Source organism: Bemisia tabaci, chromosome 7 (assembly GCF_918797505.1).
Source record: "Bemisia tabaci chromosome 7, PGI_BMITA_v3".
Taxonomy (NCBI): Eukaryota; Metazoa; Arthropoda; class Insecta; order Hemiptera; family Aleyrodidae; genus Bemisia; species Bemisia tabaci.
The window spans coordinates 34550251-34569819 of NC_092799.1; the positions used below are offsets into that span (position 1 = coordinate 34550251).

A 19569-nucleotide genomic window follows, 5' to 3' on the forward strand; every position below is an offset into this window, starting at 1 on the left:
AGCAATTATCTTTAGCCTAATTTCACAGCTATTTTAGTAAAGTCACTTTCTTCTTCTTTTTGTCATCTAAAAAATTCACTTTAATATCTAACAAAAATGTTTAGGTTCAGGCGCCTACAATCCAGAAAAATATTTTGAAGCAATTGATCACAGGCCTCAATATTCTTTTGGCACAAGGACTCCAATTGAAAAACCTGTAGACACCCCAGCACCCGGCGCATACAATCCTGAAAAATGTTTTGAGGCATTAGACCACAAACCCCAGTACTCATTCGGCAGTAGGACACCAATTGAAAAACCCAAGGATACTCCTGCTCCTGGTAGTTATAATCCGGAAAAATTCTACGAAGCAGTGGATCACAAACCGCAGTACTCTTTTGGAACAAGGACACCCATCGAAAAGCCCCTCAATACCCAGCTCCTGGTAGTTATAATCCACAAAAATATTTTGAAGCAGTGGACCACAGCCCACAGTATTCTTTTGGCACCAGAACGCCTATTGAAAAACCTGTTGACACTCCTGCACCTGGTGCATACAATCCCGAAAAAAGTTTTGAAGCTTTAGATCATAAGCCCCAATATTCCTTCGGAACTCGCACCCCCATCGAAAAACCTTTAGATACACCTGCTCCAGGATCGTATAACCCTGAAAAATTTTATGAAGCAGTCGACCACAAGCCACAGTACTCTTTTGGAACAAGAACACCAATTGAAAAACCAAAAGATACACCAGCTCCCGGAAGTTACAATCCAGAAAAATATTTTGAAGCGGTAGACCATAAACCTCAATATTCTTTTGGTACTCGGACGCCAATTGAAAAACCTGTAGATACTCCTGCGCCTGGGGCATATAACCCTGAAAAAAGTTTTGAAGCCTTAGATCATAAGCCTCAATACTCGTTTGGAACTCGCACACCAATCGAAAAGCCCTTAGACACACCTGCTCCAGGATCTTATAACCCTGAAAAATTCTATGAGGCTGTCGATCACAAGCCACAATACTCCTTTGGAACAAGAACACCTATTGAAAAGCCACTCAATACCCCAGCTCCTGGTACCTATAACCCTGATAAATGTTATGAAGCATTAGATCACAAGCCACAGTACTCGTTCGGACAAAGGACACCGATAGAAAAACCTAAAGACACACCAGCACCTGGTAGTTATAATCCAGAAAAATATTTTGAAGCGGTAGACCATAAACCTCAATACTCTTTTGGTACGCGTACGCCAATTGAAAAACCTTTAGATACACCAGCGCCTGGTTCCTATAACCCCGAAAAGAGTTTCGAAGCATTAGATCATAAACCTCAGTATTCTTTTGGTACTAGAACGCCAATTGAAAAACCTTTAGACACTCCAGCTCCTGGAACTTACAATCCTGAGAAATTCTACGAAGCTGTAGATCATAAACCTCAGTATTCTTTTGGTACTAGAACTCCTATTGAAAAGCCGAAAGACACACCTGCACCTGGGAGCTATAATCCTGAGAAATTCTATGAAGCTGTCGATCATAAGCCTCAATATTCTTTTGGTACTAGAACTCCGATTGAGAAACCAAAGGACACCCCAGCTCCAGGTAGTTACAACCCTGAGAAATTCTATGAGGCAGTAGATCATACACCACAGTATTCGTTTGGAACAAGAACTAATTTAGAAAAGCCTGTTGACACTCCGGCTCCGGGAGCTTACAATCCAGAGAAATTTTATGAGGCTGTTGATCACAAACCTCAGTACTCATTTGGAACGAGAACACCTTTGGAAAAGCCAAAAGACACTCCAGGTATGTTTTGTCAAATTTTTGTAAGTAGTGCGTCCTGTCTTTTGCATAACAAAAAGAATCTTACATGAAAATAACTGAAGTTTTCAAACATTGAGATTTGAAGTTGACATAAAGAATAAAGTGTGGGACTAGAATTTAATTTGTCGGAGCAAATGTCCTCAAAGTATTTTTTTACAGTGGTTTTAGGAATTGAGGCGACCTTCTAAGCAGCGTCAATCCAAGGTAAGTGAAACGAAGGTATGCTCTTCCCTTACTCAAGCATCCAAACTCAACAAATCGTTTGTAACGTTGCTTTCATTTCAGTCTTGGCAGGAAATTAGAAAAAGGGTTCTAATTCTACAGTATTCAATTCTTTTTGGTCCGCTCTTTCCCCTATGCTTTGAAAGATAGGTTCTAATTTTGCAATATTCGATTTTCATCGATTGACTCTTCCGCCTGGGCCAAACTTCCCTCCAAGACTGAAAAGGCGCCTACACAACGGGTTGTATTGTCAACTTAGGGTGGTCTGCATAGTTTTGTTTCACTTACCTTGGGAATCAGTGCATTAATACCGAGCACATGCTCTTGTCTCTAATTTTAATGTACAAATATGCGTTGCTTCAAGCATTTTCCAAAAAGCAACGATCAAGCACCATGTAAAGCTGTAAAACATCTGCGCTTGATCTTTTTCTGTTCAATTTTCTCCTCACTTAACTGCTCATTTCTTGGAACATTTGATTGCATTTAATTTACAAGAGCACCTTTCCGTTAAATTTTCCCCCTCTCTATGCGAGGAGAAAAAAATCTTTGTCTACTCAAGAAAATCCTGAATGAAATAAGTTTGATATAGTCTATCGACTCATATTGTCTAAAATTTCAAAAATGAAAGCCTCACATGACTGTGCTTTAAAATTTTACTCGGGTATCTAATTGTTTCATTTTTTTTTTTCAGCACCTGGCTCATATAACCCGGAAAAATTCTTTGAAGCAGTAGACCACAAACCTCAATACTCTTTTGGTCTCAGAACTTCAATTGAAAAACCTCTTAACACGCCAGGTGAAGATGTTTCTTTGATTCAAAATGCATCATTATTAGGCATACTTGTCGGAATTTTTCAACAAGCGAAATTCCACATAATGCCGCTGTGTTGAATTGAATGATTAATTTTTCATGAGCTTCAAACTTCGTTGACATCATAAGTGTCTTGATTTTTTTTTTTTTTTAAGAACTTTACATCGCCTTCTAGGCTTCTAGGACAAACATTTGTTCAGGAGGTAATTCTTGCAGGAAGTGGAATTCATAATCCTGTTTGAAACAGGTTGACACTTAGTTATGATTTTGTTTTTTTGGTCAGGGTAATCAAAACTCATATTCTGATTGACTGTCATTCAGTACATTCGGCTCTGCATCAAAAACATCTCATTTCATTTTCTGTAAATACATTAAAAAAATAAAATTATGCACCAAATCCAATGCACCTACAAAATGCTCAATGCTCATGACACAGGTTTTTATTCTAATGAAAAAGGATCAGTTGCTTCTCTTGCAAACTAACTTGTCACCGCACATACAACTGAAAATCTTTATTTTGCGCTATGGAAGTATTTCCCAGAAGAATGTTTGCATCTATTCTGTGAAAATCCAATGTAACATAATATTACGAAAGGAGAATGAAAAAAAATGATCAAAGAATGTGATCCATAAAAGTTTTCTGCATATTTTTTGTTGTAAAAATCGAGAGAAATTTTTAAGTGAAATACCTTCCAGTTGGGATTAGTTTCAGAATGAACTATAATAAGAGGCACTGAAATTTTAAAATAAGCTTACAAGATTTTTTCACCAGATATTTCAATTATAGCAAGCGTACCTCTAAAAAAATTGAGTCATGTACTCGCAAACGAGTCTATCTTCATTAAAATCCAAGATGTTAATCAGTTTTCTGTTGGGCATTGATTTTATCCACTACCAAGCATAATACTGTTTTGGTCTCTGATATTTTCCTCATGAAACCGATCAAATGCGAATAATTCCACAATTTTGACAGGAATATTGTACATAAAGTTGCATGTTGCTCTTTAAATAATTCATTGTTCTTTGTTTGCACACCAGCACCTGGGACGTACTGCCCTGAAAAAAGTTACGAAGCATTTGATCACACAATCCAGTATTCTTTCGGTCTCAAGACTCAAATAGAAAAACCATTAAATACACCAGGTACTTGATTCTTCCTGATTTTACAGTTTAAGTTACTTCCCTCCTGTGAGGTGAATTTACATCGGACTACTTTGACAAATTTCAAATGAATTTTAGTACAGTCAATGCAAAACCTCCCTTCTCACTTCCACAAACTACTTTTAACTATGCTAAAAAAACCTTTTAGCTAAAAAGACTGCACGCAGTTCAAGAGTTGCAGAAAACAAAATATCAGTGCTCCAGACGGCTGCAGATAATCTGACTCCAAATGAACAGGGATCCACTGTATCATTTGTACTGAATCTCTAAGCAATCATGCACGAATTATTTGTAACCCCATGTTTTAAATTGTCTTTAAGATTAAAAGCTCGAAAACTTCTTATTTTTCTTTTTTTTTGTACTTAAAGCAGTTCTAACTATTTTGAATTATTTCTCTACATGTTTACTAACTTTTCCTTGCAGCCAGCATCATGATGACAAGTGACATATTTAATTCAAAACTGGCATGTATGCTTCAATCCTTTTAGAATTTTCAATGCTTAACTCTTCACCGCTGGAATGCTATGGGTAAATCAGTTTCTTCCTCAGAGCAACAGTAGACCTTGTCAACGTAGTTCTCTCCTTAGATTTGCACTTTGGAAATTATTTTTCTTGCAAAAAATTCAACACAAATTGATTTAGGTAGTACATAGAGTATATTTTCATGATTCATAAAAGTGATGCTGTAGGGTGATTCATGGAACATGTAACGCTCTAGGAGGAAGGGTGGCGAGGAAATCATTACGTCATTTTGTTTTAATTTGTTAAAGGATAGGGGCCTTAATCCCAAAACTGTTTTAAAAAGGGGAGGGGAGTTTGCAGAATTTAAAAGTAAGCGTTACGTATTTTATGAACAGCCCCATCTAACAAGTAAGAGCATGATCCTTATCACCTAGCTTATTCATTCAGTATTTTAGAATTTTGCACCTGAGAAGCTGTAATTTACATTACTCCTCTGTAAGAATTTCGGTCTGTGCATCCTTTACTGTTTTCTTCTGATCAAGATCTTCTCTGTCACTGCAACAAAACCCAATTTTTCTACGTCTCCAATTAACAATGAACTACAGGAATTAATACTCTCGTGTGTACTAACCTTTTGTGACCGTCCAAAGTGAAAGTAACTTCATTGCCAAAATATTCGAGATAAAGATTTTGGTGCCTCTAATCGGAGGAGTATTTTGCAAACATTGTTTACCCTATCACAAGAACTACCCAAAAATGTCAAACGAAAACCGAGTCATAACGGTTTGAAGAAATGTAGATTTCAAGAAATGCTACTCAAGGTTGTAATGTGTCATGTTCCAGCTCAAAATTGATGAAATAAATAGTAACTCTATACTCTTTTGTCGGCAAGAAATGAACCGGATAGATTCTGCTGAAATCAGCCTACCTACTTTTCATGTCGCCTAATTTTCTTTCGTTTAATGTTTTTCACAGAAAACTTCCTACCCCTAGATTATGAAGAATATACTCCCAAAATTTCAAGTTTCAGTGTTGCTCACTTCTCTACTTAAAAAATAAAACCAGGCAACACCTGACGAAGTTAGGTTGATTCCGTTTAAAACCGTGCAACGAAGCCACCTGCGCCTTACTATTTGGGATACTGGAGATTTTAGTTTTCAGTTAAAAACTAAAATTTCTCTTTTTTCGGCACTTATGATAAAAATTGCCCTCCTTAAAAAGTTTGCTCTGCCCTTTTAAGTTCCTTTTCCAATGGACGGTTACATTCAGGTATTATCATTACTAACCAAATTTAAAGAAAATAAAACGTCTCTACTGTCTGCTAATATTTTTCCATCTTTCAGTAATACTAATACCTATGTTGTTTGTTAACCAGAAGTTGCAGTCTACCTCGATAATCCAATACTAACATTGCATGTGTATGTCGACAGCTCCCAATGTATATAACATTCCATCCACGCTGGGTGCAACTAAAGAGGGCGATAAAAAAGCTGCGCCTGCTTTTAGTATATCAGGGCGACAGAAAGAATTTGTTGATGATCGGGTTTTTGTCCCAGGTCCTGGAACATACAACAATGCTAACGCTGATAGTATCAAACCTAAGTCGCCTGCCTACTCTGTGAGCTCAAGGTACCAAATGCCCGGAGACACGACACCGAAGCCTGGCCCTGGTGCTTATTCGCCAGAAAAAGTAAGTCTTTTTACGTCCTTAGGAATTTTTTTGCCTTCAGAATACAAAATCCTGATTTCGCCTTAAAGAGGCAAATCCGTCCAATTTGTGTTCCGCAATACCATATTTTGTGGTATATTAATGCAATGTGACTTTTTCCATTCAGATTCGTCGGATTTAAATTTGTTGTTAGATTGATCATGACCACGGTCACATTTCAAGCTAAGAATAGAGAAAACCCAATTAATTTTTTTCTCTAAAAGAGAGCTCCAATTGATTTTAATTACTCTGATAGCTGCAGATTTTGAGACCCACTTTTAATTGTCTTCAAAACCATTCATGTTAAAATGAAAAAAATCCATGAAAAAAATGCATTCATGTTGTTAAAATTGTAGAGACGAAGCTCCTCTGTCCATGAAAGTAAGTTCAAATAATCTGATTCTGAGTTTTTGACCAGAAGGATAGTGAGGATGTGTGATTTTTGAACGATCACATCAACTTAGTGTTCTCAGTTTTCTGTAACATATGCCTTACTTCTTTAAAATCCTTAATGATAATTGAACAGCCCTTAAATTTCATCCTATGAATGTCTTTTTCCCGCTTCGAGACAGCAATGCTTAATAAAATTCGTTTTTTATCTGTTTAAGGTGCAACTAGATCTTCCGCCAGCTCATACCTTTGGCATACGGCACTCTCCTTACATCGGAAGTCTCAGAGAGGAAGTCCACTGATATTTCGAAAATATGCTGATGAAAAGCAAGAAACAAAGGGGCAAGCCACTGCAATTGCTGTTGTTATTGTTAAGTTATTTATTTCAAATTTTAATGTGTAAAGTTTTAATTATGTACATAGAATTTTTTCAAGTACTCGAAGCTCAAGTAATCAATAAATTTTCTCAAGAGAGGAGAATACAAAATCGGTCTTCTCTATCGTTTGATGCTGTGGATTTATAAATATTAAAATTCCGTTCAAGACTTTCCCAAAATTCTGTTATTCTCTCTTTTTTTCTTCAGAAGTGAGGAATTAGGTAGGAAATTAATTATTCAGAACAGAAATTTTTAAATAGTAATTCAAATATAGAATAGGCAACCAAGCGAAAGACACGTTTGAATAACTTGTTAAGTTCTACTGTGTCTTAAACTCCAAAAAAAAAAAAAACCTTCATACCTCAACTAAATACAAGCCTTTCTACCTTTAATTCGGTTTTTATTTTAATTTCTCTGCCAGGTCTTTTCTATGTTTTTACTTTTTCAACGTTCTGATGTTACCTCGTACTTGAGACACACTTTTTAACTTTCCTGCATTTGAAACATCGCAGACTATTTTCAACTTTTATTCATTAGGAGGCAATTTTGCACTGAGAAATTTAAAAGATTATGGTAAAACATTTCAAATGCTTGCTACTAAAAAACAAAGCACAAAAATCTGCTAGGCAAAAATGCAGACGATACTTTTCTGGTAGGTGCTTAACTTTAACTTCTTTTAGTGCTGTTTTAATTGTTTTTAATTTAGGTTTAAGATACATATAATTAAGTTTTATCAATTGTTGTGCCTTATTGATTGTGGTCTATTTGATAATCAAAATCCACACCCAACTGCCGATCATAGAGCTTTCAAGTGTAGAGAGCCACCTTAGTAACCTTTAGCTCTGAATTTTCAGCTAAAGGCCTCTACATTGCAACTGTCATTAATTTTGTCAATTGCGAACTGAGAACATGTTGTTGACAACTCAAACTGTAAAAATGGTACATTGCAATAAATTTTCCTTTCAATATTTCTTTGGACTCTAGCATTTTCTTTTTTCCTCTGGCTTGGTGGCGCGATAAAAATATTTAAAAACATTTGACAAAAACTAAGCAGGAAATCGAAAAATGGAATGAGCAGGAAAGTTTACAGTTTGAAAGTTTTCAGATGCAAGTTTCCTGTTTTTAACTGTCTGTAATGAACCATCAGTCTAAGTACAAATTTAAGTATCCTGATGTAGTATCTCTTCAAAATTTTAGGCAAAAAGCGACTTGTACACCGAAAATTACTGACATAAATTCCTAACATATGAAATACATATGAATGCTTCTATTTGTCACTGGTTAAAAAGAAGTTGAATCTCCTGTTCATAAGAAAAATCCAGGCCTACTTGAATCAAATTGCGCACTAAAATGGTTTGACCAGTTTCTTAATACAACAGTGTTTCTAGACTGCTCTGCTTTGTTCAAAGTGCAAAGGACAAGCAACAGCTGGGCTGCAGCGCCGAGTTTAAGAATTCCATATTCATACCGTAGACTTTTACAGTAACGTTTAGTGCAAGATTGAACTCAAGTAGATTATGGCTTTCTTTCTTTGGCAGGAAGTTCAGATTTATGCATCGAAAAACCTTAATATCTTAATTAGGAGTTACTCTCAATTATTTTCTTTAATTTTTTTTAGTTTTGCACAAATCGTGTTTTACAAGACATTTTGATGAGGGAATCAATATCATAAAGCTTAATTTGCACTTCGTCTAGTGGCCCATTCTAAGCAAAAAGGCATGGGTTTTCTTCTGAACTTTTTACAGCTGCCTGATAAATACTCAGTTCACTCCAATGCGCTTAATATCTGAGAGAAGCTATGGAGAAATTTTTCTAGTCAGAGGGCTTCAGAAGTTTTCTCAATTTCAAAACAGAGTCTAATTTTTTCAAAATCAATTGGACAGGAGGAGGAATGGGAGAATTATGAGTCTGCGATAGTATAAAATCTAAAACTATTTCTAGGAAAGAGATTTACATTTTTTAAAAAAATAAAGAAAAGGCGAAGTGAAGAATAAATAAATTTATAATAACGGCTTTTAAACGTATCTAAAAATCACATATACATCATCAAGTAAAATAAAAAAAAAAACAACTTACTGTGATGACTGCAAACAAACAGGAAAACATGGAAAGTCCAAGTTTGACTACAAATGAGATTGAAGTGAGCGTCTTCAAATACTTGAGCAATGCAGAAGCGCCACTGCTGTTTAAAGCAGTAGAAGCGTAAGTTGTTTCCTCCAAAAATCTAGTGTTAAAATTAAAAAAAAAAAAAAAATAAACATTCACTAAACCTTAAAACCAATCACAGTCAGAATACTATCTCAGAGAATTCAAGTCAAACAGACATACAAGAATAATTAGTAAAAAGCGCAGGTTACGAAGCAATCTATTTACTAGTTTTAAAAGAATCAGCAACTTCCACAAATAATTGAACTACATTGCTCCCAAGGGCGCTTTGCGGCCTTTAAGACCCTTCGACAGGCCCTCGTGAGTTATCCACAAGAGTGCAGGCTCATTCACGGATTATCTCCTTTCCCTTTAAGTTAGATTTTGTCAACAAAGTAAAGCTCTCCTTGACCTCCAGCTCTCCCTTTTAGCTTTACATATTTAATGAACAGATGCTACGAGCATAAGAAATTTCGTCAATTTGCTATTAAGCAGGAGTTCTCAACAGCGCGATGATTTAGTTTTCCTTCACATCTCAGAATATATAGCAATTATAGACTTGTACTTATTTTAAGAAAATGGCTAGCTTCAAAAACTACTCAACTTGGAAATTAAAAAATCTATGGTATAACAAACATTTTTCATGGGATCAAAATAGAGGCATATAAATCAGCAATTACAAGGAGAAACAGGGAAAAATTTACCTATTTCGTTTGTGCTGAACCGATCTAAAATTCCAGGGGTATTTTAACTTACTAGGTAGGAAGTTTCAAGGCAATACATTCAGTTGTAAAAGAGTCCATATTGCTTTGGGGAAACTATTCTATAGGTCAAGAATACGCAAATTTGACAGGTTTAAACAGGATCAGTCTAGCCACATCAGACGTTGCGTAATTTTTGCTGATGTTTTATTTTTTCAACAGAAAACCAAGCAACAATGAAATTTTGTGAGCAAAGTGCTCATAATCCACGGTAAATTCACAGAAATTTTAAAGGGATTAAGTACTATAGTTCTCCATTGAAAAAATAAAATATGAAAGAGAATTAAGCAACGAGAAGTGCAATTAGGCTGATTTCGGTTTAAATATGATTTCATGTTATAACCACTTACATTGCATCATTTTGCTTTCACCCAGTCAACTTCAAACGCCGATATACCACTCTGCTTTTTGGGATGGTAAACTCCACCATAAACTTGGAATCCAAAGCTAGAAATTTGAGAAGTGTCCAAAGGCTCAGCTTCGGAAGAGTTGAGCTTGCGACCTCGGTAATACGGATCAAAATTCGACAAAGGTAAACTAATGGTGGTGAATTCATTTAATGGCACCTGAAATGAAAATAAAGAAAGCATTAGCAAACTTCAGTTGAAATTTGTGATTCACACATAGTATACAGTATGACGGACACTACGCCAAAGTTCTGGAAGTTTCATTACAAAATTTCGTAAAGGTTGATGTCAGAACAATTCAAAGCAGCCGATTCCTCACAGAAATTTCCCTACGAAAACTTTACATTGTCCATCTATTCATAACATGCCCAGAGGACCACTCCATAAGATGAGAACTACTGACTGAAACACTTCAACATATATATTTCTTTCAGTATAAGGTCTAGGCCTCCAAACCATATTTGCCAGATGGTGCTGAAAAATCAGCATTTTTCCTTATTTCAACCCATATAAGGTATCCTTAATTTTTCGCACAATCTGACAACTGTGCTCTAAACTGTTGAGATTGGATTTCCTTTGATTAGTCAGAAGCCTGGATGAAATTGTGAGAGGAGAATGTAAACGTCTGACAGTAATTTGATAGAAATTCGAAGAAAAACTTCAGTCACGCATTAATCCACCATGGGGGATTTACCCCTCCCTTTAATTTCAAGTTGTACAGGGAAAAGTAAAAAGAATCGTTAAGCAGATTAGGCTCTATTTCAACTAGACATGAGAGACAACTACAAAGTAGATTCAAGAAATTCTTACTTGTTTCACCAACAAACATTTTCAAGTATTTGGTACCAGAAAAAACGGTTGAAGTAAAAGAGGAGAAAGTACTCTTGTAAATATTGATAAAAATATCTAAGTTTTGAATTTTATAGCACTAAAGTCCTTTCTGCCATGCTGAGGAAGAAAGCCGTATGAACATTCGAGAGTTACCAAATTTCCCTTGATAAAATATGTATTTTTTACAACATTCATGCACATTTTTCCTTGAAATTTTCAGATATTTTAGATTAAATTGCGTACAAAATTGTCTGAAAATTTCAGAAAAAAATATTCACAAATTTCCGAGTAATTTCGGTTTTTATCCAAGGAAACTTGGCAACGTCTGAAGGCTCATCCGGCGTTTTTCCTTAGCACGGCAGCTTTCCCCTGCCTAGAGTCATACTTGGAATAATGATTTGACTCACATTGAAAGTCTGTTCATAGGTGGGGTGAGGCTCCTGGTTCAAACCTTTGTGCCTAAGAACTATTTTGTAGTCGGTGACGCTGCCTTGAGCCCTTGCATGAATCAGAATGTTCTGGAATTTCTGGAGGTTGAACGGGGTGCTAGTCGATACTCCAGCAAATCCTGCACCGTTAGGTTGTGGATTTAACATAGTAAAAAATACAGCTCGCTGAAACTTCTGTGTTTTCTGCACAACGAACGAGGCTTTTGACATGCCAACATCTCGCACAGTGTCGGAGATTTCCCTCCAGCTTTTCAAATCAGTGATACCACTGTCGGTGAAATCAAAAAGCGTTTTGGTTTCACCGTTTGATGTACTGTCACTTGTAGAAACTCCCGGATTCATACTGTAAAAGGGAAATAAAACAAATTTAATACAAGGTGACATGTTTCCTCATTTGAAATCTCCTCACTTCTTCTTGACTTTCTGAAATTCCTGAGAGAATAATTAACTGACTTATCGTGGATTTCCTGCATGAAAATGCTGTTATGATAAATATCTACAGTGAAACTGCAAAACAGCAGATCATGTTTCCGGTGTTTCAAAATTTACACTTCTAGTTCACTTTTCTAGGGAGAATAAACTAACATCATGGCTTGAAATTTTCACATAGATAAAAAAATAATGGAAGTTTCCAAGATGTGTTCAGTGGTTTTCCATTTGAAAAATAAAGTATGACAGGCAGCCTGCAACGTTGCAAATCGAGATACAGATTCAGGCAGTTTCATCTTTGATCAGTGGGTAAAAAATTTGATTTCTGTCAATAGTACATTCGGAGCTGCTCAAAAGCTTTGACAGGTAAAGAAAATTCAAGCTTTTTGAAAGAAAGGTTGACTTTGTCCTGACTTTTCAAGAGCTAGTTATCCTACGATAAGCAGAACAAAAGTTCCACACTTTCAGCAGTAAAACATGAATATTCATGCTATTTGATACTAGGAGTAAGCAGTATTGATAGACCGCAGGTGACATTTGGGATGGAATTATACTGATTGCACGTAGCATGATTAGGGTGATAAGTCTCCTGACTTCTGTTAAAAACATGAAGGTTTTTTTACAAGGCAGTTTTGAAGCCAAGTTCCTTGAAATTGAGATGATACATCGCACTTGAATTGGAGAGCAGAAGCTTCTCAAGACACAGTAGTATCCTTTTTTTAGTGTATTTTCCGAAGGAAATACACTATTGCATTCTCCCATGATGTCGGACCCAGACCTGAGACATTGTGAAGAGCACCGATCACGGGTCGTAGATCACGAAAATATATGCTATTCAAATTCATGTGTATATATATATGTATGTATATATATATGTATGTATATAGATGCTGATCGTCGTTAAATAAAATTAACTAACTAACTAACTATATATATGTATGTATGTATGTATTTCCGCCTTTTGAAGATTTTTCGATTTTTGAGTGGTTATATCTTTCTTACGTTGAAAGATATTTTGACCAATTTTTTTGCATTTTGTAGAGACTCATTAGGACTACTATTCTGCGAAAAAAAATTGAAATTTGAGGCAATAGATTTTGAGGGGTGGGGCTCGAAAGTGGGGGGAGGTCAAATCTTGTCCACTCGATAACTCGAGCGAAAATGAATATTTTGAGCTGAAATTTTTACGGGTGGTAGTTCTCCCCTAGGACTGGTTTGGTATTGAATTTGAGCTACATCGGCCGAGCCGTTTAAAAATGGCGAGCTTTGAAAGTTTTAGGCGAGGGGTGCGCGGCATGAGGGGAGCCGGCCGGAGCAGGGCCGCACAGTGGGTCGGGGGAGAAAGTTTTTGGACAAGCTGATCGTCGCACAGTGGGTCAGGGGAGAGAAGTTTTTGGACAAACTTTTCGTCGCACAGTGGGTCAGGGGAAGGAAGATTCTGGACAAATTGTTCGTCGCACAGTGGGTCAGGTTAAATGATCTGTTCTTGAACAAAATCTCACCATTTAACCGTCACAACCTTTCGCAGCGCGTTCGCTGGCAACGTACGCAACTACTATCTTGTACTCAAGAAATTAATTCATTCCCTTACAGATTGATCCCCCCCCCCCCCCTTCGGAAAATACACTCTTCCCGCGGTGGACGCGCGGGTCGCTTAAGAAGACAGAACAACTGGAATGGACACTCAAACTAAAAAGCGCGCGCGAAGCGCGCGTCCTGGGGGGGCTTGGGGGGGCGAAGCCCCCCCAAAAAACCGGCGCGGAGCAAAGCGGAGCGCCGGTTTTTTTTTATTAGATTATTGTAAACTTCTTGGGAACAGAATTAGATACAATGTTATTAAATATTGAATAAAGTTGATTATGCTAGCAACTGAGTAACTAGTAACTTATATACATTTTTAAACAACTTGAATGCATGTTGGTATTCAAAAATTGAGTCTATAACTTTTGAGTCAGACCAAGACAGTAGTATCTTTGCTGACAAAATCTCATTTAGGGAAATCTCAAAAAACTACATAGTCTCAAAGAGTTTCTCTCTTTCCTGATAGGTAGTTTCATACAACGGTGACAAGTTTAGGACTTGAATTCACTAGAGATCATCTAATACTAACCTAATGTTGACAGTATCAGCAAGAGATGTACCCAATACAAAAACACCAGGTGAGGTCTGAACGAGGGGTACAGGGACGAAGTGTGAGGGGCCTTTTTGAATTATGACAGCAGGAGTATCTTGGAGTCCACCCTCTGTCAGAATTCTGGGTGGCAGTTTGGTGTTGGAAAATTTTTTGGTGATAACAAGCTTAGGAAGTTTCGTAGGAGGATCTTTTGAAATTTGACGTATAACAGTGATCATCTGGCAAAGCACTGCACCATGACTCTTGTGAGGAGTCTGATGATTTAGTTGGCGCAGAGTGATTCTTACGGTCAGTCCTCCGAGATGAGGGATCTTTCCTGTTTGGAGGATGTAAGCTGGAAAAGGACAGGAAAAGCGAAATTAAAGAATGAGCTCTTACCATGAAAAAAAGACAACCGCTACTGAATATATAACATTTTTTTGGATGTTAAAAATCATTGTTCCACTATGACTGCTTGAATGATTAGTATTGCACAGGAAAAGGTCTTAGATTGCGTGAGGTAGATATCTTACGTGGGGCACTTTCACAGTTTGAAACATTGCAGCAGATTAAGTTTCTAGCTAGAGTTATCTAAATTGCTTGCATAATAAAATAAAGGCACATGATCAATATACATCCTGTCTCTGATATGAATTGAGGAGCAGTGAGGGGGAATAAGAGAAAGATAATATCAATGTATCACTTCCGACCTTTCAATATTTTTAATGAAGATAAGTGAAAAAAGTTGTTTGGCATCAATTTCGATCCATTCTTTATGTTTATACAATTGCCAAATCAGACGAGTAATTGGTGTGAGAATGTTTTCAAGAAAATTGAGTTTCGCTCGAAAAATAATTTTATACCCCCTGATTCCAGTTTCAACTCTAGTTCATTTTTAATACTTAGGTTAATTTATTCACAATTCAAAATAATTTCTTCCGTATAAACAGCAACCAAAATCTGCAATTCCTCTATACCTAATTAGTATCAACTAATAGTCGATAATGTCATTTGTACTAAAAAAAAAAAAAGATATACAGAAATTTAGAGGATACAAAATAGACTGCAGATTTTTCAGTGATAGAGGAAGTTTTGGTGCTGAGTAATTGACAAATATTACCATCTAGGCAACATGGCATTATGTTCATTCAAATGGCTCCACTTCAGTCAGTTGTCAATATTGATAACAGATTGAGTAGAGCACTCTTTTTTTAAAATATGATCATCGATAGCAGTAAACATCAATTCATATTCTTCCTCATTTACCTGCTCTTCCAGCTAGGCAGTTGTTGTTAATTGTAGAGTCGGCATGAGTGATAGAGAAGTTGTTCCTCTAATGAAGAAATGTATCTCCACTGCGCTATTTCAATATTTCTTCATTACATTTTATTTGTTTATAGGGGCACTGTCACATGAATTCTCCCTAAATTTCTAGTGATTTTTTTTACTCTTGTGAGAAGAGACTGAAATTTTCAGACTAATTTGTGAGACATTTCTTCCATGAAAAAATAAAATGTTCAAAGAAATACTGAAACAGCACAGTGAGAAATTTTCCTTTTAGATTTTGTATTGTTCTTTAAAGTTGTCAAATAGATATTAGAACTTTATTCCGAGTTGACTAAAAAATATTCAGACTCATTTCAGCTAGGTTAGTGGTGGCAATTACCCTCTCTTTTTATTCTACATGAAAAAACAACTGAAATGACATCGCAAATTTAGATACATTCTGCAGAGAAATATTAAAAAGATGAAGAAGAAAAAATGTTTTCATACATGCTTCGCTTTGGATGCACCTCTTCAAAGTTTTCTGGTACTGCAAAAACTTTAGGAAAAATAAAATAATAAATAAAATTAATTCTATGCATCTACTTGGTCTACCTCACTCTCTTCCAAACTAGTTGTAATAGAAGCAATATGCGAACCTTTAAAACTTCCTTTAGGAAAACATCAACAAATTCAGATGATGATTGTCGCAACTGCAGCTCTTGTTGTATGGCAGTTAAACGATTAGTTTGTGTTTTTGTGGAGAAGTCTGTTCATCATGCTTAGCCGTCTCTGATCCACTGAGAAATGCCTGGAGCAAATCCATCCTATTAACACAAAGAAAAAAATACACCTACATGATCATTTAAGGTGGAAATTTTAGATAAGTAAAAAAGCAGGTGTCTACTTTCCATTCTCAACGATGGAACCAAGAGTAATTTGGAGTTCTTAAAAATAAAATGTTTTCTTCACTTTTCACTTGAAGTGTTATTACTCCTTCACCCTTGGTTTGGATCAGAAAACTAATTTATTTTAATGCGCACATAACTATCAGCTGCTGCTCACTGCACAGTAGATCAATAATTATAATTTTTCCGAATGTACCAATACATATTCATTTGCAGAAATTGATTACTGCAAGTATGAAAACCTGAGTATTACTTGAAGTTAGGAGTGAATTATTTCATCAGTCACTAATTCTGCCATTAAATACTAGATTACTTCAAACAACGTGGACATGGTACTTAATGAAATTTTATTATTATAGTTTAAAAAAATAAAAGAATAAATAAAGAAAAAACTGCGTAATTCCAATTGTGACGTTGCAAGTTCTGAAGCAATAAAGCTCATATTTCATTTCTTAAATAAATGAAATAACCAATTGGTTTTCTTAAAATTTGCTCTGCTTGTTCAAAAATTTTTAACAGAAAATGTATAAAAGATATTCAGAGATATGGGGCCATCCAGAAATTGCATAAGGCACTTTTGCTCATTTTTTAGACCCCCCCCCTCCCCCTCTCGTAAGCATCCCTAAGCAATCGGTGATAGGCTGATTTCCTCTATTCCATCTTGGATTTTACTACCAACCCGACGAAAAATGGATTTTTGCATTTTCTTTACATGTAGGCAGGAACGCTTACATAAGGCTCAGCCGTACCCCTCCCCCTCTTAGGACACTGTAAGGCTGTTAGAGACCCCCCCCCCTCTCCCCCAAAGTCTTAGTACGTAATTTATGGATAGACCGCATGAGACATGATTGGATATTTTGGAGCACTTGGATGGTGATACCTTGGAATTCTTTTCCTTCAGCCAGTAATATATAAACAAATTTTGAAATAAACATAGAAGTATGGTATCTGCTATTAAATTGACGGTATCAATTGATTAAGCACTTTGATCTACTTATTACAATGTTAATTTCAGAAACCACAAGTTAAGTGTTGCAGGAATATAATTGGAAAAATTAACTATAAGTATAGCTAGTTTTATACGAGCAAACTCCTTTTATTCATTCCATTTCATAATTTGAACTTTCCTATGTTCTTTTAATTAACTAAATACTTGTATGAGATAGGTTTTCCTTGCCAGCGGCTTTAATCTTCGCAACGAAGTTCAGGTGAACTGATAAAAATTGTCATGAATAGAACAGAGTTGGAAATAAGAGTACCTGTTGAAGTAGTACCTTGATTCACCAGGATTTTGAGGAATAAAACTTTGTGAGGTCAAAATTACTGTAGGTATCCGGACAGAGCAAAACTTTATTTTTAGAAAAATACAGAATTGAGATTGATAGTCATGAGTTGGTCACAAGTCGGCAACTCTCACAAAATGTAAAATTGCTCAAAATTCCATCTAAACTCATCATGAGCAGAAATTCTTGACTACATACTTGATAATTCTTCCTTTTTTGAGAACTGAATTTTTAAGAGTGGTGGAAAAATGCTCGAAAGGCAGGAGTTCACAAATTTTACTGCTTTCAGCTAGACACAAGTAAACTTCGTATGACATGCCATTGTATTAAAAAAAGCCATGTCACATGTCATTGAACTTGCCAACAAGTGAGTATATTAACAAATGAAGCGCTATATACAAAAAACCAGTTGTCAACGGCTGCTGTTTCTGAGGATGAAGGATGACATAATATGTGATCACAAATAAAATTTTAGGCTTTGAGAATATTTTGGCCTTTAACAATTTTCTATTACTCTGCTGATGGTTATGGATCAAAATACGTTATTACCTCCGTCAGCGTTCTAACCAAAGGATAATTTCAACTAGTAGATTTTCCAATAAACTTCAACTATAATTCCATTTTCCTTGCCCAAAAATGCCATTTCAAGGATCTTCCGGCATAGTGGAATTGAGGTCCCTGGCTTGCAAGTCGTGGAAAACAACAATGTCGAAAGTTGGTGGAGAACTGAGGCCTAATACTGACCTCATTGCCGTATTCTTCTTTGGTGTCTTCATCGAAACAGCTCTTACCAGTGTGCCCCCAGTCAACCTTACCTATGCGCGTTGATACAAAAACATTTCCTGACAAATTATTCAACATTCATGAAACAGATTTCACTCTCACAGATTCAAATTCAGCTTTCTATACTACACTGATGAAGTACATCAAAATTTTGAGGTGGTATGATACCTAGATAATTTTAAGTGACGAGCTTTGAAAAAGTTGGAGCTTAGGTTTTATGGAGAAGCTAAATGGGCCTGTTGCAAACTTATAAAATTAGACAGCAAATTTTTCACTATCAATACACAAAGGTCAGGTTGGCAAGGAATAGGGATGTCTAATACATGAAATGAATAGTACCAACTAGTCTAGGACTGGGAAGTGTCAGCCTAAATCGGACATGGCCCTTCTCAGACCAACCGAGAATGCCATTCTTACAAGAAGGTCGGATCTGTTAGTACGTTAGTACTTGACTGCTTTATCAGCCCCTATGCCCATACTTTTCGGTCTTACAACCTGAGCAAGTGGAGGAACAATTTTGGCATTCTTACCAATTCCTATGCCAGGCTTCCAGCCCATTCCTCGGAGCATGGCGAGGCCATACTTCTCAATTGGAATGCTCTTATAGTCTTCTAAAGTTGATTCTTTCTCTCCAGAAGGCAGATTTGACACTAGAGGTACTACAATCGTACTTGCTTCTTCTTCTTCTGTCTGAAGCCTGTTAGCCTCAGCAACGAGTTCTTTGGCAGCCAATTCATCCAATGATTCCGGCTTTTTACTGTCAAGCACAGGGTTGTTCGAGGAATCCGTCGCTTTGGGTTTTAAGTCAGATGATCGTGAAGACAGCCTCATGGGGATTACTAGTTCTTCCTCTTCATCTTCGATGACTTCATCAAACACTTGAACACTGTTGTTTTCAACACACTTTATGAAATTGATAGTCTCTGCTGGTTTCAGAGCAGGGAGTATTACCTTTGGTTTTTTCAACAACTTACTGAAACCAAATGAGACCCTTTTTTTTCCTGCAGACATGATTGCACTTACAAAAAATACTTAAGTAAATAACAAAATACTTACAAAGAGGTTTTGAAAAAACACGGAGAAATAAGATAAATTTATCAGGACGAACGTCGTTGAACGTTTGAATTGGACGATTTCACATGGCATGTCTAACCTCAAAAAGTTTGTTGTTGTTGCAAATGATAAACATAAACAAAAACATTGTTGCCAGAAAGTGCACCGAATTCATTTTGAATCGCGTCAACTTTTATTCGAATTTTTTCATG

The 19569-nt window shown here is 36.3% G+C and overlaps 3 protein-coding genes across 4 annotated transcripts in view; 1 reads left to right on the forward strand and 2 right to left on the reverse strand.

Annotated features, from left to right (window-relative positions):
• Positions 1-7904, forward strand: part of LOC109031426 (uncharacterized) — a 34573-nt gene extending 26669 nt beyond the window's left edge. Inside the window, 6 exon segments of the mRNA XM_072302811.1 lie at positions 105-418; positions 421-1783; positions 2715-2819; positions 3873-3977; positions 5888-6147; positions 6774-7904. Coding sequence (XP_072158912.1) covers positions 105-418; positions 421-1783; positions 2715-2819; positions 3873-3977; positions 5888-6147; positions 6774-6857 — 2231 coding nt within the window. The 3' untranslated portion in view covers positions 6858-7904.
• LOC109031427 (uncharacterized) lies at positions 5876-19498 on the reverse strand. Of its 2 annotated transcripts, XR_011900290.1 has the most exons (7): positions 19361-19498; positions 15990-16157; positions 14065-14422; positions 11484-11868; positions 10189-10404; positions 9009-9156; positions 5876-6016 (listed from the first exon to the last, which is right to left on the reverse strand). XR_011900290.1 is itself a non-coding variant. In XM_072302810.1 (6 exons), exons 3-5 carry the CDS (start codon positions 14304-14306, stop codon positions 10195-10197), a joined length of 837 nt encoding a protein of 278 aa, XP_072158911.1. In that variant the 5' UTR covers positions 14307-14422; positions 15990-16157; positions 19361-19498; the 3' UTR covers positions 8917-9156; positions 10189-10194. The 2 variants fall into 2 exon arrangements, 1 of the variants encoding a protein (XP_072158911.1); XM_072302810.1 differs by lacking the exon at positions 5876-6016 and having other exon boundaries at positions 8917-9156.
• On the reverse strand, positions 18746-19315 carry LOC109031392 (G-patch domain and KOW motifs-containing protein-like). The gene has a single exon (XM_019042873.2). It carries the CDS (start codon positions 19313-19315, stop codon positions 18746-18748), a length of 570 nt encoding a protein of 189 aa, XP_018898418.2.
• Positions 19499-19569: the final 71 nt, after the last annotated feature.

Bases quoted from the DNA above. Each gene is read 5' to 3' on its own strand.
- LOC109031392 (XM_019042873.2), bottom strand. From the start codon at position 19,315: ATGTCTGCAGGAAAAAAAAGGGTCTCATTTGGTTTCAGTAAGTTGTTG.
- LOC109031427 (XM_072302810.1), bottom strand. From the start codon at position 14,306: ATGATCACTGTTATACGTCAAATTTCAAAAGATCCTCCTACGAAACTT. The intron at 11,869-14,064 runs GTTAGTATTAGA...TCCCTTTTACAG, and splicing joins GCTGATACTGTCAACATTAG to TATGAATCCGGGAGTTTCTA. The intron at 10,405-11,483 runs GTGAGTCAAATC...TTTTCATTTCAG, and splicing joins CCTATGAACAGACTTTCAAT to GTGCCATTAAATGAATTCAC.